The following is a 27,149-nucleotide window of genomic DNA, read 5'->3' as shown; positions in this document are numbered from 1 at the left end:
TACACTTTCCCAAGTACCTCTGCTGTCCTGGCCAGCATGTTGAACTCAACCAAGATCTCATCTACAGTGCCTGAGCTGGTTTCAGGACGGGGCCTTTGCACTGCGATCATCCCCCTCTGCCAGAGCTCCCCAGAGCTACAGAGCAGCAGGCAGCAGCTCTACTCACAGCAAGCCCTGTGATCCAGAGGGAGTTTCCTTCTGCTCCAGACTCCTCTGTCTCCTGGAGGGTTTCAATTTCTCCTTCAGATCTTTCTCTTGCACCTTGTCCTCCAGGCCATGTCCCGAGGGGCTCAACTGCCTCTTGCTGCACAGCCAGCAGCCTCCATCCCTGGAGCACTCCCTGAGTCTTTGCTGGATGGGGACAGGGCACACCTGGTGGTGCTGCACAGCTCTGGGGGGCTCTCAGAAGGAGAGGGGACAGGGTCACAAGTGGGGCATGTGATCTTCAGAGGGGCAGATGAGAGCAGAGGGGACAAGCCACAGCAGCCAGTGACAGCCAAGATCAGAGAAGGCACCAGCCCATGTGCTCCAGCAGCCTGTGCTGAGCTGCTTGGGAGGTGTATGGGTTCAGACCATCGTGGGGAGCACGGCTACCATGGACACATGTACCTCCCAGCCAAGAGCTGACTGCCTGCATCTTTGCATCCAAGTAAGGTCCTAGGAGTGTGGTGACAAAGTCTTTACAGTGGAGCTGACTATCCCTGACAGCCACCACATCCACACCATAGGTCCCTGATGATGTCACCTGCTCCTCTCCTGTCCTCCTGGAGCTCAGGAACCCCTCACTCCCTGCAGACACTGCACACAGCCCCTCCCTTTGCCCAGGCTCTGCCACACCTCAGGCTCTGCTTTGCTCTCCAGAGAGGGATGGGGAGAAGGCTGTCATCACTGGTCTCTTTCAAACTACTGTTGGTAATTTTGGGGTTGAGGGGAGCCTGCAGGAGGCAAATCTCAAGTCAGATGGGTCTCTTAATGAACTCTTCTGTGGCTTTAGTAAGGCACTTCTGGGAAGGACTGATTAGACATAGTAACTCAATTTCAAATACTAAGATTAGACAATGATCTAAAGATAGCTATAAATACATGGCTCTGTGGCATATCAAAGTTAAGTAAGGCAGAAAGGATATTTTTGTTAAAAATCAATATTATGACAAAGAGGTTAACCATACAGAGACTGACAAAAAAAAAACCACCCAACTGTACAGCCCTAGGATGCAGCGAAGGGGTTGGTAATCAGATTCCCTTCAGGGAGAAGGGAACAAAGTGATTAAATGATCTTTGAAAATATTAAGATCTATGATCTGACTTCCTGAAATAATGTGATTAATACTATTTTCCTATTTATTATGAATATCCTCTTTGCCTCCCCAAAAAAACCCCAGATACTCAATTATTTAAAGCTGAAGCATATAAAAAGGAATTTAAGAGAATACACCTAAGTGGGGAGGGAGGAAGGAAGGAAGGAAGGAAGGAAGGAAGGAAGGAAGGAAGGAAGGAAGGAAGGAAGGAAGGAAGGAAGGAAGGAAGGAAGGAAGGAAGGAAGGAAGATTTGTGAATTGCAGCACTGCTGAAAGCAGGCCACTTTATTTAGCTTTTCTCCAGAACTGCTGAATATTCTTCCCTTTTCTCTCTGCTGTCAGACAAAACCTCCTCTCTTGCACCTGGGGGAGGAGAATGGCAGCAGTTGGCTGGTTATGCTAAAGCAAGCAAGAGAAGAAGCAAAATTGCAAGACCAAACAGAAGCAAAAGTACGTGCCCCTGAAATGCCAATAAAATAATATTTACATGCATGCATGCAAATGTGTGTGTGCCTGGATACAGATACAGGTGTATGTGCAGCAAATGCTTGGACACCTGTACATATAAACACAGAGAGCACAGCTAAACTACCAGTACTGGATGCAAAATTCTCATGCCATAGATAATAGTGCTACACAGTTCTATATTTGGTCAAGTTAAGTGATGCCCATAAATCTCATGATTCTCCTTACTACTATTTAGGAAATAGCTTCCTCCAAAATGAGATTTCTGTGTTTGTGAACACTCTTTCTGGTAGTCTGACTAATGGTTTTATAGCATAAATAAGCCAGGTTTTCTTTTTATTTTACTATGAGCAATATGTGGTCATCTGTGTTTCTAGCCTTCTGGCTTGGTTTCATCTTCTTTTTGTTCACTCTAGAGGAAGGAATATATGTTCATACATGCATATAATCCCCACTTCACTAAGGGCTTTTGATACCTGTTTACTGAAATGTTAAGGGTAGTTATCAAGCTTATTTACTTAGAGCAATTCAATTGCTTCAGACTACTATACCTCTGACAGCCTGGGTTGCTGCAAACCCCTCTGTTGTCTTTTGTTAGGGGGTGTTTTCTGGGTTTGTGTTTTGGTTTTTTGTTTGTTTTGGTTTGGGGGGTTTTGTTGTTTTGGTTTGGTTTTCTATTGGTTTTGTTATTGTTTTGTTTTGTTTTGTTATGTTGGGTAGTTGTTTTTGTTTGGGTTTGGTTTGTGGTTTTTTGTTTTGTTTTGGGGTTATTTTGTTTGCTTGTTTGGGGTTTTGTGGGGAAGGATGAGGTTTCTTTGTGGAAAATTTGTACAGCTTAACGAGAACAAATTCTTCCCGAGTGCTTCTGTTCCAGTCAGCAAAGAGCAACTGTTTACAGGCAGCTGAACAGTTGCTGTGCCCTAAGTACCTCAGTGGGTGCATGGGAACCACCTCTGCGCACCTTCATACCCCTGCAAGGAGGCTGCTGAGGTTTCCATGGGCTGCACAGGCATAAACACACAGCCAGAGCACTGCTGCTGGGTGTCTGCCACGCTGCAAGCCCACACCCTGCCTTACCTCACTGCAGCGTGCTCGTCTGTCCCTCCCTTGCCACGAGATTTGGCTCAATTAGCACAAACTGTGGGAAGCAGCTTGCCCCAGTTCTGTCAAGGACACTGGGAAACCTGCTCTGTAGAGACACTGAGTTTCTTGATTGTGCTATCAGCACACACCCAGATTTCAGGAGACAGAATTAGTGATTTGTGGATATATCTGATTGAAATCACGCTGATTTAGGTTTAGGTCAGCTATTCATGATGGGAAATAAGAGTGCTTTAAATAAAAAGGAGACTGTTTACTGGGGGGACTGCAGAAGGGTAACTACATCAGACCCAAATCACACATGGAAGCTTGTTTAACTGAGTGAAACTGAGCTATAAAGCCAGCACTGGGCTCTGATTCACACTTTTATAATAAAAAAAAGGTGGTTTTGTTTGATACTTCCATTTTCTTTTCTTCCTATTTGTTTCTTCCATCTTCCTATTTTTCCTTCCTTTGCACCATTTTCCCCACAGTGGCTCACTGACAGGAGAAGTGTTGTGCCAATTATCTAATAAAAATCTGGCAGAAAGTCAATCACACTCAGTGTATGACATTTAAAAAAAAAATCTGAATTATGATTGAAAAGTCAGGAATCTGGTTATCCCAATAACAATAAATTAGCAGACTTCTTTTGTTAACACTCTCGTCTTCAGGAGGGAGTGGGAAAGGACGTGAGGGTGATTTGGGTAACCGCAATTATCCAAATATATTTATAAAAGACAGATCTTTTTTTCCCCACCACCCACCTGTAAGACAGCATATCTTGAGCTCAGCTTGTCAGTACCCAAAGAGTCACTGCTGACAGTGCAGATTACACCTGTGGAACCCAGAACTGTTTTAAAGAATTCAGCTCAAGGAACTAAAAGTGTAGTTACACTAGCTGGTGTAACTCACTGCTAGGTGCCTGGTATACACTGGTGAGTAGGAGACAACCCTGTGTTTCCAGGTGGTTTCTGTGCCACGATGGGCACCAGAGGGAAGGTGGGGCTTGTTCCAGAAAACATCGCACACTCAGGTATTCCATCACAGATTGTTATTTGTACTTGCAGAATACTTCAAGCACAAACACAGCTCAGACAGGCCCAAAGGATGTGTTCAAATGAGCCATCACAGCTTCCTGGTGCTAAACCGGTTTTCTGTCCCCATTCAGCTCCGGGTGAACCTGAGTGCAGGGCTTCCCCAAAAGAACCCTGTTTGGATCCCAACCAGGGAGTGTGAACCCTCTGAAACACTTATCCCGCCACACCTGGCAAAACATGACCCCAGACAACAAGAAGGCAGCTTTGCAGTCAGTTGAGAGACATGTGGTGCTCATGGATGCTGATGGTCCACCCAGCGCAGTGGAGGGGCTTCCCCCTTTGCTTATGGCACAGCTCTAGCACTGGGACTGACAGAAACTTCTCTTCAAAGTGTAGAGCTGTTAAGAAAATGTCAGAAAAAGACAACTCAGTGACCACATTTTTCAATCTTAACTTGCAAGTGAAAAGAAACATTAATTGTCTGTTTATGTCATCTCCTCCCACAGCTGACTGATGCAGAATACAGCTTAAGGTGGCATTAAAATATGAGGTGGGTGTTATAATTTGCCTGAAGTACTTTGTCAGTTTTTAGGTTTTGTTCCAGAAATTATCTGAAGATTGCCATTCTATCAATGTCCTTGTAAGTCACCTACACCCTCTGCCATTCAGTTTGGGAGCATACAGCCCCATGACTTACAAGCATTTCCAGCGATGCCAGAGCTTAGTACATGATGTTCATTGTTTTGCATTAAAAGCATACCAGAGGTGCGTAAGTATCAGTCTGGTACTCTGCAAACCTCAGAGCCAAGTTCTGCCTCAGGTTCACCAATGCCTTCCCCCCCCGCCCACTTTCTTCTCTGTGGGAGCTGTGTATAAGCACTGATGCTCAGGATGCACAGGCTGGTGCCCTCCATGCCTTTCTGGAAGTAGATCTCCAAACTCCTGTTTAAAACCACAGAAACTTGCTTGATATTCCTTAAACGCTCATGTTTCTGGCCTCTTGTCTTAACCTTGTTAGCAGGACCCGGCATCTCACTGCTTTTTTTGCCCAGCACTGAGGGGTATTTTGCAGCCTCAAAACAGCTCTTCAAAAGCCTGAGGATGACCCTGCCTCTCCTGCAGCATTCAGATGCTCCAATGAGTGCCCCAAAGCTGCCCATGCCACGGTGAGAGAGGAAGGTACAAAAGAGCAGCTTGCAGCAAACCAAATGCAAGAGTGATCTTTTCCTGCCCATGAATCACCAGTCCTGCCAGTGCTCGCACAAAGGAAACAGCTGCAGCCACAAATCAGGCAACTTAATAGGTCATTGCACTCTCCAAGTATTTCCCTTTGAGCTTTTCTCTGAACAATACAGAAAAAAATACCTGATTACATTCTCTTCATTAAGGAGCAAGTGGGTAAATCTGCCAAAATATGCCATCCACTCCCTGGCCCGTGAGGTGTAACATCCAGATCCTGTTAACATCACTTACAGTGATATCACCACCAAAACTGTCCAGGTTTGTGAACTGGCTGTTTTTTACAGGCTGACAACGAGTAATGGGGAGGCTGCAAAACTCCTACTTCATGCAAGCATAGAAACTATTAGATCTAATTATCTCAGTGGCAATAGATACACCACAGTGTACCCAGAAAGGGGGGGAGTGTTCTGCCCTGAGAATCACCTGGGGTGGCCCAGGGCAGCACTGACTGGTGGTGCTGTGCCTGCTGAACTGGCACTGATGGGCTGCATCTATTGTACCTACCCTGAAGCTGTGTAAAATTTACTTTTGGCTCCCTGCTAGGCTGCCTTTCACCATTTCACTGCTGGGCTGGGAGCCATATTGGCTTTGACAGTTCCCTGGCAAGCAAGCCACAGGACTGTGGTCTATCTTCAAGCAATTCCCACTCCAGGAAATGTCACACTGTCTCCTTGTTTAATAGGATCATTGAATGTTTTGGGTTGAAAGGGACTTTAAAGGTCACCTACTTCCAACTCCCCCTGCCATGGGCTGGGATACCTTCCACTGGTAGCTCCAAGCCCCATCCAGCCTGGCCTTGAATACTCCACAGCTTCTCTGGACAACCTGTTCCAGTGCCTCACCACCCTCATGGTGAAGAATTTCTTCCTTATATCTAATCCAAATCCAAATTCAGTGTAAAGCCATTCCCCCTTGTCCCATCCCCCCATGCCCTTGTAAAAAGTCCCTTTCCAGCTCTAACATAAGCCCCCTGTTCAGTACTGCAAGGTGCTCTGTGGTCTCCCCAGAGCCTTCTCTTCCCCTCTCAGCCTGTCTTCATAGCTCCAGCCCACTGATCATCCTCATGGACTCCTCTGGACTTGCTCCAGCACATCCATGTCCTTCTTGTGCTGGGGCCCCCAGAGCAGTACACATGTGGGGTTTCATGAGAATGGAGCAGAGGGGCAGAATCACCTCCCCTGCCCAGCTGGTCACACAGCTTTTGGTGCAGCCCAGGACACATCTGGCTCTCTAGGCTGCCAGTGCACATCACTGGCTCATGTTGAGCTTCTTGTCCACCACGACCCCCAAGTCATTTTCCCCAGAGCTGATCTTAATCCATTCTCCACCCAGGCTGTACTTGTGTTTGGGATTTCCCCAGCCCATGTGCAGAACCTATTACTTAATCTCATTGGATTTTGTGAGGTTTGTTTTGCACAGGCCAACTCTCAAGCCTGTCCAGGTCTCTCCGTATTTCATCTCTTCCCTCCAGAGAGTTGACGGCTCCACACAGCTCAGTGTCATCAGCAAACTTGCTGAAGGTGCCCTCAAACTCACTGTCCCTGTTGCTGACAAAGATGTTGAATAGTGTCAGTCCCTGAGGACTCATCAACATGCTCCTCTGAAATCTTCCTTCTTCTGCAGCCCCTGGGGGATCAGGCCAACCGAGGATTGGGGAGTGAAACAGAAATTTCCATCCCTATCCATGCACACTCTCCTCTGCCTGCTTGTGCCCCTCATACTCCCATTCATGCTCAGGACCCCACAGGGCAGAGGAGTTCTTTCCTCCACTGAGCAAGGAACAGTTTTGGGGCACTGTGCAGAGCAGCACCAGCCTTTGGTCAAAGCAAAAGTGTATTGAGTTGCCATAGAAAAAGTGTAAAAGAAGAAAACATCAACGTGCCCGTAAAATTCAAGTCCATAATTTCTAAGACTGGGAGTCCTAAGAGGCTATTCCCAAAAAAAAACCTAAATCCACTGCATGTCAGGGGGAGCTTTTTAAATACAAGTCTCAGGTATCCTGTTATTGAAACCTTTAGTTTGCAAAGGACATCTCCACAGCATGCAGTGCAGTTTCATACCCATTATGGTCCAGCAGAATGCTGAATATTTGAAAGCATGTAAAGTTATTATAAAGTGGCTTTTATGTACTATTATGCCTGTCTATCTTCATCATTCCCTGTGCCATTTATATTATAACCTGGAGAGAGGTCAGTTTTATGCTTTATGTTCTCCTCAGCTGTACTTTTTACACCAGCAGGTACTATAGCAGAGATGGAAAGAAGAACGGCGTTTTTATACACAGAATACACAGTATTAATGAAACTGCTTACCCAGAGAGAGAAATTGCCACAATGACACCTACAAATGGTCAGCTGACTTTAGTTCTATGTCTTTAATAGCAGTCTATGTTGGATGGATTAAGAAAAAGGCATAAAAAGCCTGAGATGTGCCAATGTATTTTCCTCTAGTCCATTTACTGAAAGATCCCACTAGAGTTTCATTCTTTTGTTGTTGTTGTTGTTGTTCACAATTATTTTAGTAAGCAAACAGTAACATAACAAACAACAACAACAAAAAAAGCACAAAAATCCCATTATTTTGCATGACATCTTAGCACACAGCCCAGCCATATGGAGTCCACAGAAGAAGGAGATGTGCTCTTTTCTGAGGACACCTACTGATTATCTGGGGTCTTCTTGTGCTTCCCAGTACAGCTTTTCTGGTGATGTTTACTTTTGTGCTGTGGGTGAGGATAGCCAAAAAAAATCCAGGGACCCGAGATGTGAGAACAGTTGAACAAGATGTGAGCAGTTGGCATTACCATTACTGACAAACCACTGCGATTCAGCAGCACTCCCAGTTTGGATGCTGAATGTCTGGGCTTGGCCAGCTGAGCCATTCTGGTGAGGTTAAAAACTGTATGCAGTTTTGTCTCATGTGCTCTCATGGATTTGAGAAAGAAGAAAAGTCTGGGGTCCTTTCTTTACAGCTGAGCAAACCCATAAACGGGGAAGGGAGAAAGCAGAATAGAAACGTCTGTCTTCCAACTCAGCACCCAAAAATCATAAATCACCTCCCTTTTCCCTCTTTCCCCATTCACTATGTAGAATTAAAACCAAAGAGATTTCAGCAAGTAGCAGGACAGGTCTTTTTGCAAGTCTCTCCTGCCTGAGCATCTAGGCCTGTTTCTGTTTCCTTTACACTCAGCTAGAAATACCCCTGCTGAGAAAGGAAAATGAAACAACTAATTAACTGGTGATGTTCTTCTGTTCCCATGATTTTCATAAATCCAGATGAACATAGATGCAGGTGTTATATGGGCACTGGTGCCTCAATCAAAGTTCAGGGAAGGACAAAGAAAAAGAGGGGAAAAGGACAGAGAAGGGGGCTGATACCTGTTGCTGTCCCTGCCAGTGACTTGGCGGCCACTTGAGGTTGAAACCCAAGTTCACATTTAATCTCACTTCATCTTTGATAACTGCTGACTCTCCTTCAATTAAATATTCCTCCTTTGAGTTTACACAGCCAAAAAGATGTGTGTTCCCCCAAAATCACCGGACATAATAATGTCCTAGAATAATTTTTTATCTGCCTCTAATCTCCAGTGGGGTTCTGCTCACGAGGTTTCCACAGCCAGCACAGCTGCTGGCAGAGATGGACCATGTGCTGTATTAAAGCTCAGAGCACCTTTGCTGGCCCCCAACTGTCTTCACTCTGAATTTCAAAGTTGCTAACAATCTGCATTAATCAAAGTTATCCCTGTGCCTTTGCAGTGCCTGAAATGTGCAATTCCCACAGGGAGACTAAGCCAAAATCTTGCTAAAACAGTAAGGTGCTCACCTTACATTGATCCAGCCCAACAGCAAGCTGATTCTCTGCTAAGGCTGGCAACCATCACAACACAGCACCCACCTTATCTCACCACAGTGAAAAGAGGAAAACACAAATTCCTACTTGCTGCTTGATATACCACACAGATCACCATTCACCCAAGATTTATGTTAAAATCTTTAAGCTACTTTAAAAAAATCAATTTGGTTTAATTCAATGCCAACTTATTAATTTCTGATATTTCCAAATGACAATTTTCTATCTGATTTTGCTTTTCCTCACATTATATAATTAGATTACCTAATGGGAATTGTCAAAACACTGCAACTTTGACAGAGATGTCTGAGCAGAGCTCTCAAAGAAGAGGTACAGCTTGGAGAAGGGGTTATAACACCAGGGAAAAGCTCACCTTATTGCACTATATGTAGATTAAGGTACTTTGAGTTTAAAATAACATGGCTTTAGCAAAGAAACCTACGTGGCTGGCAAAACCAACCCCCCTTACTTCAAAGAAACTTTAAAAGAGGTAAAAAAGCAAAAGAGAAATACATATTTTTTCCATATGAAAACTGCTTTCTTTGTTGGCAGGCATGTTGAACACGGACAGCAGAGCGCTGGATAAATGCAGTCAATGCCTGTAAGCCAGAGTTGCTTGGATAATAGCTATCCAGCTGGTGAAGAAATGAGAAACATCAATCTAAGGTACCTTAACTACATTTTAAACTAGAAATATACCTGTAGACCCTCAGGTGCACTTGAAGAGGAAGAGCTTGTAATTTTGCACATTTGGTTGTTGTGCTGTAGGGTAGCAGACATTTCTCTGTACAACTTGGCCTGGGGACAGCCAATGTCCCTTTGAAAGCTTTGAAATTTGGGGTAGGTTCTCTGTGAAATGCTATCAAGGACAAAAAGAGTGTTAACAGTCCAAGGAGAGAGGAGGATGACATGGTGATACCAACTGAGTGCTTGGAGTAAGAGAAAGAAACATGCTTACGAAAATTTAAATATGGCAGCACATTGTCTCAGCCCATTTCCTTGGCAGAACATTAGGCTGAACCTCTTCTTTTGTTGCAGGTGATTTTCAGGAGGGTTGGGCTTGTTGGTTTTTTTAAAGAAGATGGTAAATCAGACCTGATATATCAAATGAAAAATTATTTCTTCCCACTTAAATGGAGCTTATTATTAATTCCCCAGGTCTGACTCACAGAACAGGAAATATATTTTAATCCTCTCAGGCTGTTGTGACAGTCACGACGAGCACTGAAGCACAGACACTCTGACGTGTGCCGAGCTGCGGTGGGCCTGGGTACCACCGTCAGTTTGCCTGTGGAGAAATGTAAAATGTACTGCTGGCTAAGACAGATAAGGCTGCCAATTTAAGATGTGGTTTTAAGCAGCTCTAAATGCATTTCATCTTTTAAAGGCAGATTTAAGTTAAGGCCCTGGTGTAGCAACACAAAACTTCACATCAGAAGTCAATATTTTCTGATTGCTGATTTGAAATGGCTGCTGAAGCAAACAAATTATGTCAAAGTTTAAATGTTTCAAATGTGAATGCAAGTCAACATTTCTGATTGATCTGATTATTTAACTTTAACTCTGCCTTCTTAGAAAAAGCTGACCATAACAAAATGTGTTTGAACCTCTGAACTATTAAAATTCAATTGATAAAATTTATTACCTGGTTTAGGTGACTTAATTAGAATTCACTTTCAAGGCTTATAATGCAACTGAACAAGTACTGAAGCAATTGTTTAAAAATATAAATCTTTGCCACTACTGATGGAACAAGATTTGGAAAAAGGTGTGTGGAAAGACAGCATTTCAGCTGACTTCAGTGGGGGTGATAGCTGAACCAGAGTAATCATCAGAAACATGGCAGAGTGAATGAATGGGTATAGTCAAGAAAATCATCCCTGGCAGAAAAGTCTGCATCATAAATGCAGAATAACTTCAAATTGCAATCCTTTTCTTCCATATAAAAGAAAGTGAAACAAGAACAGAACATAAAAAGATGCTTTTCAAAGGAAAGGAAGCTTGAAAACGGGAAGAAATTCTCTACTGTGAGGGTGGTGAGGCACTGGAAGAATTGCCCAGAGAAGCTGTGGAAGACCCATTCCTGTCAGCATTCAAGGCCAGGCTGAATGGGGTTCTGAGCAACCTGGTCTAGTGGAAAGTGTTGAGAACTTTCTAGGGGGGTTGGAACTAGGCAATTTTAAGTTCCATTCCAATCTAAACCATTCTATGATTCTATGAAAATACAACATAAGAACTTGTGGAAAAACTAGTAAGAAAGATCTATTAAAGAGCCTGTCACCTATTTAGCACGCAGTCCTCTAAATCCTTTCTCTTAATTAATATAAACATATTTATTTGACAAAGAGCATTTCACACTCTTGTACCTCTGGGAGAGGCTGCCAATTTACACCTTAGCGGGAAAGTTGCTGTGGGAAGGCTGTTATAGCTATGTTCAGTATTAATCACCATCAACTCTATCTGCAAGGGCACCTCATGGCTCTCCTTCTCCCATCAGTTCTGCTTCTTCAAAGGTGGAATGACTCCAGGCACATTTCCATAGAACTTACACACCTTGAGACACGCACTTGGCAGCCCACGGCACAGGACCTTCAACTGAATGCACAAGAAAATGAGATCAAGAAAGAAGTCTGAAATCTTCTGAGCTGGGTGTTCATTACAGGCAGGTGGGAGCTGCTTGTAGCTAAATATAGCTTGGAAGGTCTCTGGGCCTGGCAAAGACTGGGTCATTAGAGAAAAGCAAATAACTTCGATAAGGGAGAGCTTAGCAAACACACATATTAACTGGAAACAAGATAATGTTGCACTACTTGTTTTATAGCACATTCTTAATAGCTATAATCCAAGAGTCTACAAGGACAAGGCTGCAGGTGCAGTAGGACCACTGTAACTTACTAATAATTTTATTTATGAGCCCGAGTTTCCTCCCACTTTCTCTCTTTGCACATAGATGGAATATCTCTGTAGTCTGGATTTATTTTTTTTATTATGGTCTTACAGACTGGAGCACAATGACCCCCATATCTGGAGTCTCCAGGTGTTGCTGTAATACAGATAAATAAATGACTGATAACAATGCAGCCAGATAAATAAAATACACTGACCTGATATGAATTACTGCATTAGTTAGGCAATTTCCACTCAGTAGCACTTTCTTACTCAGGGAACTAACCCACCAAAACAAAGCAAGAGTATTTTTTTTTCATTACTATATGTTCTATTATGATTAGTTTGCATTTAGTTTTCTACCTTCACTGAAATCCATCTGGAAACTTTTTGTTTTCTTTACTGAACTCGGTGCTTGTCACACCTGGAATACTGTGTTGAATTCTGCTCCCTGCTGTATAAGAAAAGATGTGGACAGGCTGGAGAGGTCCAGAGAAGGGCCACAAAGATGATCAAATGACTGGGCAGCCTGACAAATGAGGAAAGGCTGAGACAAAAGGGCTGGTTCACCCCTGAGAAAAGGTGGCTTTGGAGGACATTATCACCATGTTCCAGTGTTTAAAGTGTAGCTGCTAAGAGGGAGACTCCCTGTTTACCAGCAGTCTCAAGAAAGGGATGAGGGATAATGGGTACAAGTTACTCTTGAGAAGATTCTGATTGGACACAAGAGGAGAATTTTCACAATAACAATCAGTCACTCATTTTTTACAAGGGGAAGAATCTCCACAGGGAAGTGGGGGATTCCCCAATGTTGGACATTTATGAGATTCAGCTGGACAGGATGCTGGACCATCTTGTCGATACCATGCTTTTGCCAAGAAAGGTTTGATCAAGTGATCCTTGAAGTTCCCTTCCAACCTGGTACTCTATGATTTTGGGATTGATTCTGCTGATTTTTTTTTTAATGTTTGTTGACTTTTAGTGGCTAATGGTGATCAGGTGATAACACAAGGGTGGCAATGGGAAAAAAGGTCTGGTATTGGATTTACGCAGGCACCCCTGAAGGTCACGTGGCCAGGCAAGACATGTAATCCCAGGAGGAACACAGAGGAATGGTCAGTTCAGCTTAAAAATACCCTTCCCACATATGCCAAGTGCTCCTGGGCACCACACCCTAAGCACCAAGGTGAGGGGCCAGCAGAGCACCAGAAGGTGGCACAAACTACTATGGAAAACACCTGAAACTTGGTATTCATTTGCCAGCTGCCAGGTGAATCCCACCTCAGCCCAACACAAAGTGGTGTTTGGGCAGCACTGCCCACACTGGAGCACCATGATGGAGGGTCTTTTGGCACAGAGAATTTCAGAGCTGAAAGTAGTGCAGTGGGCTAGGTTTTTAGGGATGGAGAGAGAAGAAGATTGAAAGAATTTCCTGTCCTGGAAGACAAGATAGGTGGGATCATCTATTTCTCTTTGGTTAAATCAAAGTTGGGCATAACTGTGATGTATTTCACAGAAATTGCTGAAGGTAAAGGTGGACAGTCTTTTAAATGTTTGACACCTATTCACATACATTTCTCATTATTTCAAACCCACAATAAATAAAGGAGAAAATATTATTACCTACTTTCATGGTTATTACTTCTTGTTTTTCCTGGTGCTTCCTGAGATTCTAACATAAATTTCAGCCTTTGTTTTAGAAACAAGGCACTGTTTCTCATGATTAGAGAAAAAATATGAAAAACTTAACCCTGAAGTCAAACTGCAGGAGTTATGCCAAAGAAAACTGGTATTTATCTTCATTTCACAGCTCATTTTTTAAGTCTATCCTCTGATTTGTAGAGCTGAAACAACATTTTCAGTGTCCTGGCCTGTCAAGAGTGGTATATGAAGTACACAAGGAAGCTAAGAACTAAGCACACTGGAATTCTATGGCAATGTTGTGTCTGCTTCAGAGAACAGCGGAAGATTTTAGAACAAAAATAATATTGCAGAGTGGATCAATAAATATTGCGTGAATGCTTTGCCTCGCTTCTGTCTTTGAGAGCTCATCAGGTAATAGCTTTTCTATACAGATGAGTGTTCTCAAAGTTCAGGAAAACTCAGGTAATTGAGTGGAACAACTCAGCACAAGTGTTTAGTGTGTGCTAATTCTTTAACTCTCCTTTTCTCCCCTAAGGTACATTTGTAATGACAGTTCAAGCAACATAAGATTAGTTTATCATTTTTATCACTACTGCAATTTACATGGTCATTGGTATATATATATAGAAATACTAAAAATTAGCAGGAATTAAAGATATTGTGTATCATATACGTCAATAACTTTCAATTTTCATTTTAATAATTACTCAAAGCAGAGTACTCTGTGTAATCTGCAGTAGCATGTACTGGCCTGAGGCTGAAGAACAGCTGCTCACTCCAGCAACTGGTGGCCATCCTGAAGTCCATCTGAAGATTATTGCCTAGCTGCCTGGGTGGCAACGGTTTACCCTGTGTCTTGGGTTACAATGAAAAAGTGTAACCAAGGCATGTATTCTGTGACCATCTTCATAAGCTGTTAAAACAGGCGGGGCAGTGTTATTTCTTCCATTGCTCATCCCTGATCACTCCCTCCAAGGGCTGTCTCTGCTAACGGGCCATCAAGGTCTCCCACCATGTCTCATAGAATTACATCATCTAGTTCTGAGATGCCCGAGCTAGCGGGGGGAACCAAGCATTCTTACCAGCATATAATCTGAGACTTGGAACACCACAGGAGCACTACCACTGGATTCTCAGAGGACAAGAGCTCGATACCCACCACTGGACCTCCAGAGAAAGATCAGATCTTTTTACAGGATCACTGCTTCAATAAAACCACATCCATCACTCCAACAAGACTGTAGCCTCCATTTAATCAGACTGCTGCCATCGCAGAGTGTCAGGTCATATTCTCACTCTGTCATTTTAAGTCAGTGTTTCTGTACTATTGCCTTTATCTTAATTCTTCTATTAAATTGTAGTTCTGACTTGGAATGTTCCACTGTTTTGGTTTCAAACTAGTATACCCCAGGGGCCCCAATCATTTTTGTGACTCTAGATTGCTCTTAATCATCACAATTCTGTGTGTAGTGCTATAGAACCATCACTACATCTGTAAGTTAATGTGTTGCTGTTGAAAGCTAAGTTTGCCAATTGCAGTGACACCGGAGTGTTTTATGAAATGGAAAACTATGTTCTGCTTTGCTGAAGGCAGTGTGACCACAAAAGCTGACCAGTCCTGGTGAGCTGCTAACACTTTGCAAACACATTTATAGAATCCTGGGGCTTGGTTGCTCTGATGCATCTCTCCTGGGGGCAACAGCCATGTGGAAGCATTTGAACAGTGGGAAGGACATCTAAATAGACTAAACCTTCACACTGATACTTTCCCAGTTTGCAAATTCTTTATGTGCTTTATTATGCATTCTTTAGTCACAGTGTCTAAAGAAAAGAAGTGGTGCATCAGGAACCAGAGACCAGCATTTGTGCAATGCACAGTCTGGGTCCTGACCATACAGCAGGATACACATCTGTGAACTAGAACCACTTAAGAACAAGGGGAGGGTGCTGCCATTCTTATACTACTTTGAGTAAAAACTTCAAGTGTGTCTACGACTCCCATTAGGCTAGTGAGTAAATGTGTAAAATCCAAAAAACAAGAAAATATAAACCTGGAGATAGTTCATCTTGTCCCTGTTCTGTGGATCTTATGGTACAAACCAAAACTGTTAATAACCCCAAATGAGAGAAGCTCAGAGGGCAAGTAGCCCAAGGGTTGGGATTTATCACTGTGCTCCTTTACAAGGCCTTAGGCCTTAGCGTTAGATGTCTCTTTTCTGGCACAAATAATTGCAGTCTTGTCTTGGTTTATGAGTTACTTTAGATATTATTTTCTGCTACTTTGCATATTGCCAAAACAAAGATGTTACATCTGTTTCATTTAAAATTACTAGTTCAGGCTTACAGCCAAGCATCAAGCCAGTTTCGAGGAGTTAGCAGAATTAAGCAGTGACTTATTCCTTTGCATTTAAAAAATGACATTAACTTTATTACATTTGTCAATGTAAGCACTAAAGTTTTAAGAATGACCATTCTGAACAGATCACCTCTCAGAACATTGTTTTCCCAAGTTATGAAGTCAATGATAAATTATTTTAAACAGTTTTGAGCTGAGTCTGAGGCCACAATAAATGATGTCTTTATCTTACTTTGCACAGTAATTACTGTAATAACTGTGACACCATTGTTGTCCACACTACAGGGAGGTTATAATTCAGTTTTAATAGTTTAAAACAATGCTTTGTTATACCAATGACATGGTTGTTTGTTTTCATTTAGTATGTTGTATTTTGGAATGCACAAATAATTTATTTAAATAAAGGTATATACAAATATGATGAAGGAGAGAAACTCTACAGAATTCGGTACAATGGCTGCATGCACTGGGGATGACGCTATGATTTGCTTCAGAGGTGTGGAACTGAAAACTAGGAAAAGTTCTGAAGGTGTGCTGAAAACTCCATCACCACATTGAAGGGTCTTCAAACCTGCAACACATAATGTGAATAAAAAGAAGCCATTAAACACATATTAAAGCCCCCTCTGAAAAAATTCAATGTTAAAACTGCCTAAAACATTCATTAATAGCTGCAATGAGAAATATATATGCATATTGTATATGTGACTCCAACAAAAACAGATGCATTATGAATTGCCAAAAATCTGTACTTAATTGTAAAAATTGGTACCAGAACTTGCCTGTACTTCCTGCTACCCCAGTACCATGTTTTACATGATTGAGACTAGCTACAAAGCTGACTTACACCAATTAATAGCACTTAGCGAAATTAAGATAGAAAACTATGGTATGTTGAGATATAGATTTCTTAAATATATATTTTTCACGCTAACTCAGGAGGAAACAACTTCCAAAGAGAACTCACTGAGCCAAACAAAATCCCATCATGCGGTAAACACCTTTAAACAAAACAACAAAACATAAGCTCAAAGCCACCATCCTAATATTGTGGTATTGCACTGCTCAATATCAAGCATTTGAAAGGTATTGAAAGGGGTGCTGAAGGCAGGATTTTATCCAGAGATCCTCTGCTTACAAACAGAGGTTTGTCTACACAGGAGGAAAGGTGACAAGTAGGAGAACATGGGAAAAGACCAGGAGAAATGCATTTGCCGTCATTTTTCCCACCTAAAAGTAGCACATCAACTCTTGACTAAATAACTGATCTGCCTCCACAGTCACTGGAGAGACACGGACACCTTAGAGGGCAACTGAGACCATGCCCATTTTAGGAAGGAAAGCTCATTCTGGAGCTACCCATCCCTCTGATTCACTGCAAAGGCAACCTTAGATGAGTACCTCATACTAGATACCTAATTTTTAAAGAGGCAGCATCGGGAGAAATACAGCCTATTACTGAGTATTAAACATTTTCTCATCACTCCACAAGACAGACAAAATCAAAAACATGCAGTATCACACATTTCTGTCATAAGAACTTACTGGTACTCAGGTCAAGGCACCTCCTTTTTTTTAATCGTTAACTTCCTATTTTGCAATTAATTTCCAAAAGAATCTCTCTAAACTTTCTTCATATGGTCAGACATACACCCAGACTAGAACATCTTTTGGGGGGTGTATTTTAGTCAGCAAAAGTGCAATGTAAAACCAGGCCTGTCAAGCTGAATACAATTAAGTCATTTATCATTATCTCAGTGTTTAGTTACAAAGTTCAGTTCCCACAAACTCATGAGCTCTCTCTATCACTGATTCACTTGAGTGCAAATTACATTTGCTCCATAACTAGCTTTTTGTGTAACTATTTCTAAAACATTTACTTAATTTAAGTTAGGAATCATAGCAGCCTGCCTTTCTTTCTTTCATTCATTCATTCAGCCTGGCTTCCTCCAGGAAGAAGGCTAAGGCAGCCATGCTGTGTGTCCAGTTGTCCAGCCCTGTGTGTCTCTCCTCACTTCCTCCACAGCTTTCACACCCTTTGGACAATTTCAACCAAGTGAAGGAGAGGTACACTGATTTTAGAGATGTTTAGCTCCCGATGTGCCATGAAACACAGGCCTGGATGGAAAGGAAATTTAATTGTGTCCTCACATGGAGGAAAAAGTTGGAGTGGGCTTCAGAATCCATACAGAGTTTTATCCTAGAAAACATATCCATAGGAAACTAGGCATCATTGTTCCCAGCACTGCCATAACTGTCAGCAATGAGTGAAAAATACCATACTCAGTTTCAAGTGCTGTTACAGGGGGTATGAAATAAAAATCTGCTTCTCATCAATTCTTGATCTTAACTGCAGACTTTGTTCATGAATTTTTGCTCCCTGGTGTGTTATAAATAGCATTATTGAAACAATAATAATAATCATAAAGTTTTGTGATGAAGGGGTGAAAATTACAGACAGTATTAGACTATGAGAGAGATATATTAGAGAGTATGAGTACTAACTACCCAGTTGTTGCCTCGAATTCAAGGCAGTGGAAATTTCCCATTATGTGAGGGCTCTCCCTCGTCATTACCAAACACAAAATAGTCTAATACATTTCACTGCACTCCATGCAGTTTTTCAGATAAGCATCTGCAGAGAAAATTGCATCCCCACAGCTGTGGTTAGTCATCAAACCATCAGACAAGGCTCTCCCTACACAAAGAACTGCAGGTCTCATGAGCAACCTCCCTGGATGGCAGTAGGAATTCTGGGTCACCTTTCAGTCTCATGATCATGCCCTAAATTCAATGCTACAGGCTATTGTGTTTAAGTACTCAACTAGTCTAGTTGAGCCTTTGCAGAGCACTTGTTTGAAGACTACAGAGAAGACAACTGCATAAAACATTTATTTCTGCAGTAGAAGTATTGTCAGCAAACTTCAGACAATCAGTAAAGGCTTAAACTGAGCTCATTCATGCTGGATTGTGAGTAAAACCAGTATTTTCCTTCATGAGCCAAAACTCCCCCTGCATCTTACCTTTTCAACATACTTAATTTTCAGCTGGGTAAATTGCAGTCACTACTACAGTGACTTACTTTATGGCTAAATTGTCATTACCTCACTACATAAATGCATTATGTACATTTGAAACCCCAGTGCTGTTTGAAACACCACTGTTACTTTAGCCTAGTGCAAATGGAAATAAAAAGCCCTTTTTTCCCCTTTGTAAAGCATTAGATACAAAACCAGTGTGAAATACTGTATTTTAAAGAAAAGTCACCGCTGTGCATTTGTGTATGAGTTAACAGAGGTGAATATTTACCACTTATACATCATCAGAGGAAAAATTTAAACTTGTATGAACAGCAAATGAGTAGCAAGATGTCATCTTTGGAGCTCTAATATGTAAGGAGTCATCATCAGACATCAGCACACAATTCTACGTAAAAATGCCCAGAATGAGACAAGCATCGTGGGAGTGCTTCTCTTTCTCTGAATACCAGGTACAGCCTGCTCCCAAAATCAGCAAATGAGGAGTTTGGACTCTATCACACCTAGTAAGGCACTTCTTGCATTCATAGATGTTGCTATTGCTTGGGGAAAAAATGAATTAAAGGTTTGGGTTTTTTTTAAGGACATGATTAACCAGCTTTTGGTGGTTTGTTTTCTCCCTAGGAATCATATTTATTGATAACAAATGAGACTGTTAAATCCAAATGAGCTCTTCATACATACCTGGATCTAGGAATGTTTTCTGTGCTTTCCCTCAACAAGAGGTCTGAGATCAGTGTATCTGGGCTTGATCTCTTTCCATATCTGAGGAAAAATTTTAGAAGTTACATTTTTTTATATGTCACTTTTTGCAAATGAAGACTGAGCACAGAACCATTAGTGATTTTTTTTTTTCAGAAAAGAAAAATTGAGCAGACATAAATACCCCTATCCAGTAATTTTAATTTGGCTTATCCATGTAAGCAAATGTTAATTCTTGGTATATTTCCATATTTTTCTACATTTTTCCACAATTATTTTATATTATTATATTGAGAAACTCTGAATATTTCTCACTTCCATGACTGCTCCTGGATATTCTAGGACCTTGCACCTTACTGGTGAGAGCAAGGAGGAAGAGGGAAGAAGTTGTGCATGATGTGACTTCCAAGCATGTTGTTCTTGCCTGGAAACCCAGTTCCATCATCCCATGAACCTTCTCATTGGTTTAGATCATACTTATCCTTCATCAGAAATTTTGCAAGATTTTTTAAGATAGCCAGCACATTTGGGGCTGCCCAACACACAGCACATTAGTTTGCAAACACTGAAATATCTTGAACTTTGTGGCTATGAGAATGAAAACTTGCTCTTTCAGAGTTCTTCTTCAACTAGACAGGACACCAGGGGCTACCTTTGTCCTTTATTTACACAGCAGCTGGCTTTCTATTTGCCTTTTTCTTTTTGATCCTGAATGCTGTACATCACTTAACAGTTAAAACTGCAATTTCCATTACTTAGGAAGGAATTCGATCTCTTTTCCTGGGAAAACAGAAGTGGCAATGAGCAGGCTGCTTACATGACTACAAGGATTCATTAACCCAAGAGTGACACCTATGAGCAAACGCTCCCTCGGTTGGAAAGAATTAAGATCACAGTTTAACTTGTGTGTGCAATTTCATTCTGGATCACAAAGTTCATTTGCAGCTTTTGCAAATGCAGCTTGAGTGAAATTCTGATTTCAGAGAAATCAAACGTGTAGTTAAGGACTAACATTCTATCCATTATTACCATGATGTTTCTCTAGTGACCCCAGTCATTCCAGTGGTTTAGACTGGCAAAAAAAAAAAAACAAACCAAACCAACCCAAACCTTCCAAACTACATTTAAAACCCTAACAGTTTTAACTGTTGACTGCATTGATTGCACTTAAAAGGGGAAACATATATAATTTTTCAATCCTTTTCTTCAACCCTTTGTGGTTTTACATTGCTTTAATCATTTTAGTGCATCACCTGTGTTCCAGAAAGACAAAGCATCAGTTCCAGAAAGTTAAATTTCTTAATCTGAGCTGATTGAAAGCAGGTATTTGAAAAGAACCAGCCAGACGCAGTAAAATGCTATTACAATAGTGCAATCAGGCATGATGCTGAATCAAATACCTTGCACTCCATCACCACCAAGGGATTTCTTTCTTTCTAGTTCCCTGCTCTGATTAATATGGATGTGACCTGGACTTCAACTGAGGAGGAAGCTAATTTTCTGTTATGTTAAAGAAACTGATTTAACAAATCAAAACTTTCTCTAGCACCTCACACTTGGACAAATCTCCCACTAATCTCTCAGGAAGTTTTGCCTGAATAAGAAATAGACGGCAACCACCCAGAGTGCAGAGATTCACTCAAATAATGAGGACCACTGTGTTGGGGAGATATATATTTTACATGAGTTCCTTCAGCATCTTGGCCACTCCATGCCACTACCTGTGCTGGATGGACCCACCGTGCCCTCCCACAGCAAAGCTGCACACAAGGTGTTCACTGACTGCAACCAACTGGGCTGCCCAAAGAACATCCATTCTTGTCAGTCTCCTGTCTACCCTGTCATTTTGCCCCTGGGAAACATCCATGCTACTGACTTACTAAATAGGGGTCACAGACAGAGTCAATCTCTTTTTCCTGATGCAAATTCCTGGAGATCTCTTTGCTCCAGCTGCTTCGTGCCTTGCTCCTTGCTCTGAGATAACATGTTTATCAAAAATCATGGCTGTTTTAAAAGACTTAAAATATCATGATTCCAAGCCAGGTGAAAACACCTGGTCAGTTTCTATACTCCATTTGAGACATCAAGGCCTACTTTGGGACATGCTGATAAGCCACAGCTCCAGCTGAAGTCAAAGAGATTTAAGGAGCAAACACACTTATTCTGAATAAGGATACAGTATGTCAGGCTCAGCAAAATCTCAAAGCTTCCTATGGAAACTTGGGTGTTAGGATTGAAATCCCATCAGGGTCCAATTCAGAAAATTGGATGTGTCTGATTCAGAAAACTGTCAAGAAACCAAAGCAAAGGGAGATCTGCTCCCATTAAAGGATCTGCACCCAATTAAAGGATGCTGACATGACGCAGAAGCAGCAGCACTGCCCAAGTCATACACACTTTCATATACTCTCTGCCCTGCCTATAGTTCAAACCATCTCCAGCAGGAATGGCCTGACTGCTTTGCTACACCAAAGAAAAGCCACAGGTTCATTGAGAAGCTACAAGTGACAAGGAAAGAAGATTGTCTGTTAGCAAGAGGGAGCACAGGTAGCAGCAAATAGCAGGAGGAGGAGGAGGAGGAATAAAGATGGACTCTGAAAAAAAGCCTTCCGAACAATGTGTTAGAGAGGTATGAGGCAAGGACCACGCGACAGCTCAGGAAATGAAGGCGGAACTAATCCAAAGACACACGGGCATCTGTAGAGCAGCACTCTGCATCTGTGCTGGGCTCTCTTTTAGGTTATAAAGACCTGACACATAAGGAACAGGGATCTCATCAGAATCAAGAAGCCTGAAACAGGTCTCATGACCTGCACCATACAAGCACCCATTTACCTCAGGTAACCTCAAAGGGGTATTAAAGCTGACGGGCACTGGTGTCTAAAGCAGAGATGGATCTGAAAAAGAATTTCAAAGGAGGGAGGGAGCAAACAATCAGATGGACAAGGTCTGAAAATAAGAAGAGAAGGATGGTCTGGAAAGAAGAAGCTCATTGAGCTCAAGTGAAGACTCTGTGGGTCATAGTAGCTCAGAGGGGAGGGAATGGCACTAAAATGCTTGAGTCAGGCCAGAAGCAGAAGGCAGAAAGATGGGCCAGGAGGGGGCAGGGAGGGGATGGTAGTATTCATAATCACAAAAATATCAAACAAGGCAGGGCAGATGAACCTGAAGAAAAAAAAATACATCAATCTCCTCATCTTCTCCTTTGCCAACATGTTCTTACTGCTTCACTTCACCACGTACAGGCACCAGGTCGGGTGAGAGGCTGAGCACAGCTTGCTCACCCACCCGCAGAAGGAGCAGCGTGAGCCCCTGGACCTCATCTTCCCCCTGTCACAGGGCTCCCAAGCAGTACCATGCACAAAAAGCAGAGATAAAAATCTGTGAGAAGAGATAAAACTTTGAGCACATCTGCTGAAATAGACCAATCATCCTTAGACCGGTCCAAAATGCTTCAAAAGTTATTGATTCATTTTGCAAGTAACTGCATCACTGCCAAAACAGGAAACCTCCAGCAGCTCAGTTAAGCTTTCCAAATGGAGGTGGCAATGGCTTTATTTCTGGATTATTAATTCACCACAGTGGAAAAACAGCACACCTTTTTGGTTTTTTAGTTAACCTGTGCAGTCAACTTTTAAATGTGTATCACGAAGTTGTCTTTGTAGTGCTTTTTTCTGCCAACTTTCTTGTACTTCCAAGTCAGATCTGTTCCTTTAAATACAAGGGTGGGCAGGAAATATGTGGAAAATCTAAAGAACAAAATTCAAATTTTATCCATCAGAAGCAATAACTATTTCAGTTCATTTCCAAATCCACACAAAAGAATGAAACTGGTTTCTGTCTCAGAGTTATGTACTTACAATCAATGAAATCAGAATAAAAGCTACACAGTCAATGTTAAAGCAAGCACACAGCGCACATACCAGAAGTGAAGGCTGAACAGAGATGGGGAGGAGTGGTCATTTGGATTTGGGATTTTTTGTTTTTAAGTATGGCTTTGCTTTTGACTGGAGCCACCTTTGAAAAGGGAGATGAAGGAAAGAGAAGAAGGGATGAGGCACCAGCCTGGAGATCCCATCACATGCAAGAGAAAACGGCAGCAGAGGCAGAATTTGAGGATTGGATTATTTTAACAGTAATCTAGACAAAAGGTTATTTGAGTGCAGACTGCCACACAGAAGCATGCCTCACACGTGAAACAGTTGTGAATATTGCTTTAAAAGTTCTGAACTGAAAAAGTATATTTCTATCAGCCCCTTCATCTGTCTTATGCTCTTAGGGCAGTGGCACATGATGTTAGGGGCTTGCTGGGAAAGCTCTCAGTTGCACGATAGTCACCCTTTTAATTTAATTCTTCAGACTTCTAGAGGGACAAATGAAAGCCTAATTTTAGACCTCTCATCTGGTCTTGATATTAAACAATAGATAAATATGTCAAAGCTCTTCTATGTCACACACTATTGCGTGACCTCAGGGCAAACATCTATCAGTCACACAGACTAACCAGACAGACAATTTTTTATCAAAGAAGATGATTTTTTATAATAACTTGCCCTTTTTTTTTTCAGGCTGAGCCTTTACCTATACTTTAACAAGCATGGTCAACCCAGAAAGCCAGTTTAGAGCCAGGGAAGTTTGGGTTCACAGTCTTTGGGCTTGAGTTCTTGATCTTGAGGGAGGTTTTTGTTAGGGCTAGGGGTTTTTTGACACTCGCAGCTGCATGAAGTAGCCAAGAAATCACAAAACATCTGGACTACTACATCTCCACCGTGGGCACTTTTTCTCACTGAAATCTTCACTGGACTCAGTGGCAGCAACAAAAGTGGGAAACTGCTCCTAGTGCCCTGTCTAGCTGTCTCCAGCTGCCAGGTTAGTTATCTTTCCTTTCTGGGGTCCCTCCCTGTGCACGCTGTTCATGCTCCTGCCTGCCAGCCTGTCTGTGCCAGAGCTGGAAGAGGCTGAGAGAGAAGGAGCAGCATGGACACCCCTGCCCCTTCTGCCAACTTGGCTGGTGGAAATTCAGCTCCGGACCCGTCGGCAGCCCAGGGTTTCACGGCCACTGCTCTCTAAAAGGAATCTGTGCACCACGTCTTTCTCCGTGTCCTCGGGGAAAGCAGCGAGAGACACCCAGTGTGAGGGGGCACCCCACCTTCCTCCCCTGAGCCTCGCCAAGATAAAAATCAGCCCGGGGAGCGGGAGAGGGAGATGTCTGCCGTCCCGCTCTGCCTACCTCTGCCTGGTGATGAGGTTGATGTAGTGCCTCAGCGCCGAGTAGTATCTGGCCATGTCCTCTGCGGGGGCGTCCTCGCCGGGGCTGTCCGGTTTGGAGGGGTACGCCTCTGCCAGCGTCCCCAGGCAGACCAGCAGCGACAGGGCGAAAGTCAGCACCGACACCCACAGCCTCACGGTGCCCTGCATCTGCACGGCGGGGCGGGATGGACGAGAGCTGCCGTCAGCACCTGCCCCGACGGCGGGAGCAGCGCGGCCGCCCCAGCTCAGCCCCCAACCGGCCCGAACAGCCCGGCATCCCCGCCCCCAACCGGCCCGAACAGCCCGGCATCCCCGTCCCCATCCCTATCCCTATCCCCATCCCCATCCCGCTCCCGGGCCCGCCCCGTCGCGGCACTCACGGCGGCGGCTGCAGCGGAGCGGCTCTCGGCTCGGCGAGGCGCGTCTGCCCGTGCGTCGGGGCTCCCGAGTGCGGGGCTCCGCGCCTCGCCGGCCTGTTTTAAGGCTTCCCCGGCAGGCAGGAGGGGCCTCAGGCGATCACGCCTCGCCGGCTCCGGTCCCCCCCGCCCCGCTCCGCCGGCCCCTGCCCCGGGAGGGGCACGGCGGCCGCGGCCGGGCGGGGCCGGGCGGCACCGAGGGGGCGGGCGGTGCCGAGCCCCGCGCAGCCCCCGCACCGCCCCCGCCGCCCCGGGAGCCCCACCCACGGGCTGCCCCCGGGATGCGCTCCCGGGATCGGCATCCTTCCCCGAGTGTCGCGGAGCGGCCGTGGGAGCCTGGATGTCTGCAGGTGAGGAGCCGCCGTGCTGCCCGGTGCCCGAGCTCCCCGGGAAAGGGAACTCTGGGGAAAGAACTGGCCCCGCACCGATGGCACGGGAGGGGCCCCAAGCTTGGGCTTTGTAGCGGTGCTGCTGCCGGATATAAAGCCAAGAAAGCAGGACGGTTTGGGACGACTTAAAGTACCAAATCGGTGCCACAAGGCTCAGACATCATAGCCAGAAAATGGGTAGATTAGAGACTCACACAATGGTTTGTGTTGGAAGAGACCTTAAAGACCAGATAGTTCCAAACCCCTTGGGCAATGGACAGCGACACGTTCCCCTAAACCAAATTGCTCAGAGACCAATCCAACGTGGCTTTGAGCACTTTCAAGGCGTCCACAACAAATCTTAAGGCTTAACTTCCCAGGGGACTAGCAACAGAGCTGCAAATCTACCTCCCTCCACGCCTACTCTGTCCCCCTGTTCTGGGCTACCTTCTGAGTATCTGTTCTAAAGTCACTTTATTCTGTTTCATTTCTGTGCCTGAGACACATGTCACAGAAAACAGCTCACCAATGCCATGGGATCACAATAGCCTTTCCAGTGGCTGTCCTGACCCAGGGGAACCACTGCTGAATCTGGGAGCTTGTCCTAGCAACGTGGATTCAGCTAAGGTGTCGGACTTACATGACTCCTTATACAGATCTGAATCGGTGGGAACAGATGGGCACCCTGGCAGTGATCTGAGCCCTCATACAAAAGAGGTCTGAAATAAGCAGAGTGGGGAATCTTCTGGTAACACACCCTTCTCTACTGATAACAGGAACAGCCTGGGTGACTGGGCTAAGCTAGACACCTGACTACCAGAGTGCCTGAAGTTGGGTAAGATTAATCCACTTCAAACAAAGCTTCAGAACTTGTCAGAGCATTTGGTAGACTTGGAAAGTAGCCTTACATATTAGTAAAATAAGGTTAATTCTTTAGAAACAGATAATTCGATTAGCATCTTGACTAATTCCAGTTGGAATGACAAATCATGACTCTCATCATATCTCAATTTTACTTTAGTTTGAAGGAAAAATAGCAAACACCTGAGTAAGAACATTTGATATGCTGACAAAAGGCTTCAGGATATATTCTAAAACTATATAATTTCTATACTACTGTTACTAATTTCTGTAGTTATTATTGTACGCAGTTATTGGTTTAATAGTAATACAGCAGATTCTGAAAAACGATATTCAGTTTGCAAAAGCAAAGCCAGGAATTGTTTTCATCACTCCAGAAACAGAATCTCAACATTATCTGAAAGAAAAAAAAACCAAACTAGCAACTAAATGGCTATTGTGCTGTGCAGCTAAGCTCATGAGACTGTGTTCGTTTCCATGCAGAAAGCAAAGAAAATTCCAGAAAGATTAATGTCAAGAGGTATTTTTAAATCTTCATGACTCCACAGTGCACCGGCCACAGACCTAATGGCAAGACTACAGGCTGCCTTACATCACACACTGAGTGAAGAATTTTAATGTGTGTGAATAATCTTCCATGCCACAGCCAGCAGC

General features: G+C 43.4%; 1 protein-coding gene across 1 annotated transcript; it reads right to left on the bottom strand.

Moving 5' to 3' along the window:
- Positions 1-15,897: 15,897 nt before the first annotated feature.
- On the bottom strand, positions 15,898-25,389 carry NPY (neuropeptide Y). Its single transcript, XM_038128021.1, has 4 exons — positions 25,231-25,389; positions 24,831-25,018; positions 19,583-19,663; positions 15,898-16,431 (listed from the first exon to the last, which is right to left on the bottom strand). Exons 2-4 carry the CDS (start codon positions 25,016-25,018, stop codon positions 16,407-16,409), a joined length of 294 nt encoding a protein of 97 aa, XP_037983949.1. The 5' UTR covers positions 25,231-25,389; the 3' UTR covers positions 15,898-16,406.
- Between the last annotated feature and the right edge of the window lie 1,760 nt (positions 25,390-27,149).

Source organism: Motacilla alba, chromosome 2, assembly GCF_015832195.1.
Source record: "Motacilla alba alba isolate MOTALB_02 chromosome 2, Motacilla_alba_V1.0_pri, whole genome shotgun sequence".
Classification (NCBI taxonomy): Eukaryota; Metazoa; Chordata; class Aves; order Passeriformes; family Motacillidae; genus Motacilla; species Motacilla alba.
This window is presented reverse-complemented; position numbering and strand designations above follow the sequence as displayed.

Coding starts and splice junctions, on each gene's coding strand:
- NPY (XM_038128021.1), bottom strand. CDS start 25,018: ATGCAGGGCACCGTGAGGCTGTGGGTGTCGGTGCTGACTTTCGCCCTG. Junction 19,664..24,830: donor AACCTCATCACCAGGCAGAG/GTAGGCAGAGCG, acceptor ATTTTTCCTCAG/ATATGGAAAGAGATCAAGCC. Junction 16,432..19,582: donor GAAAACATTCCTAGATCCAG/GTATGTATGAAG, acceptor TATGTGTTGCAG/GTTTGAAGACCCTTCAATGT.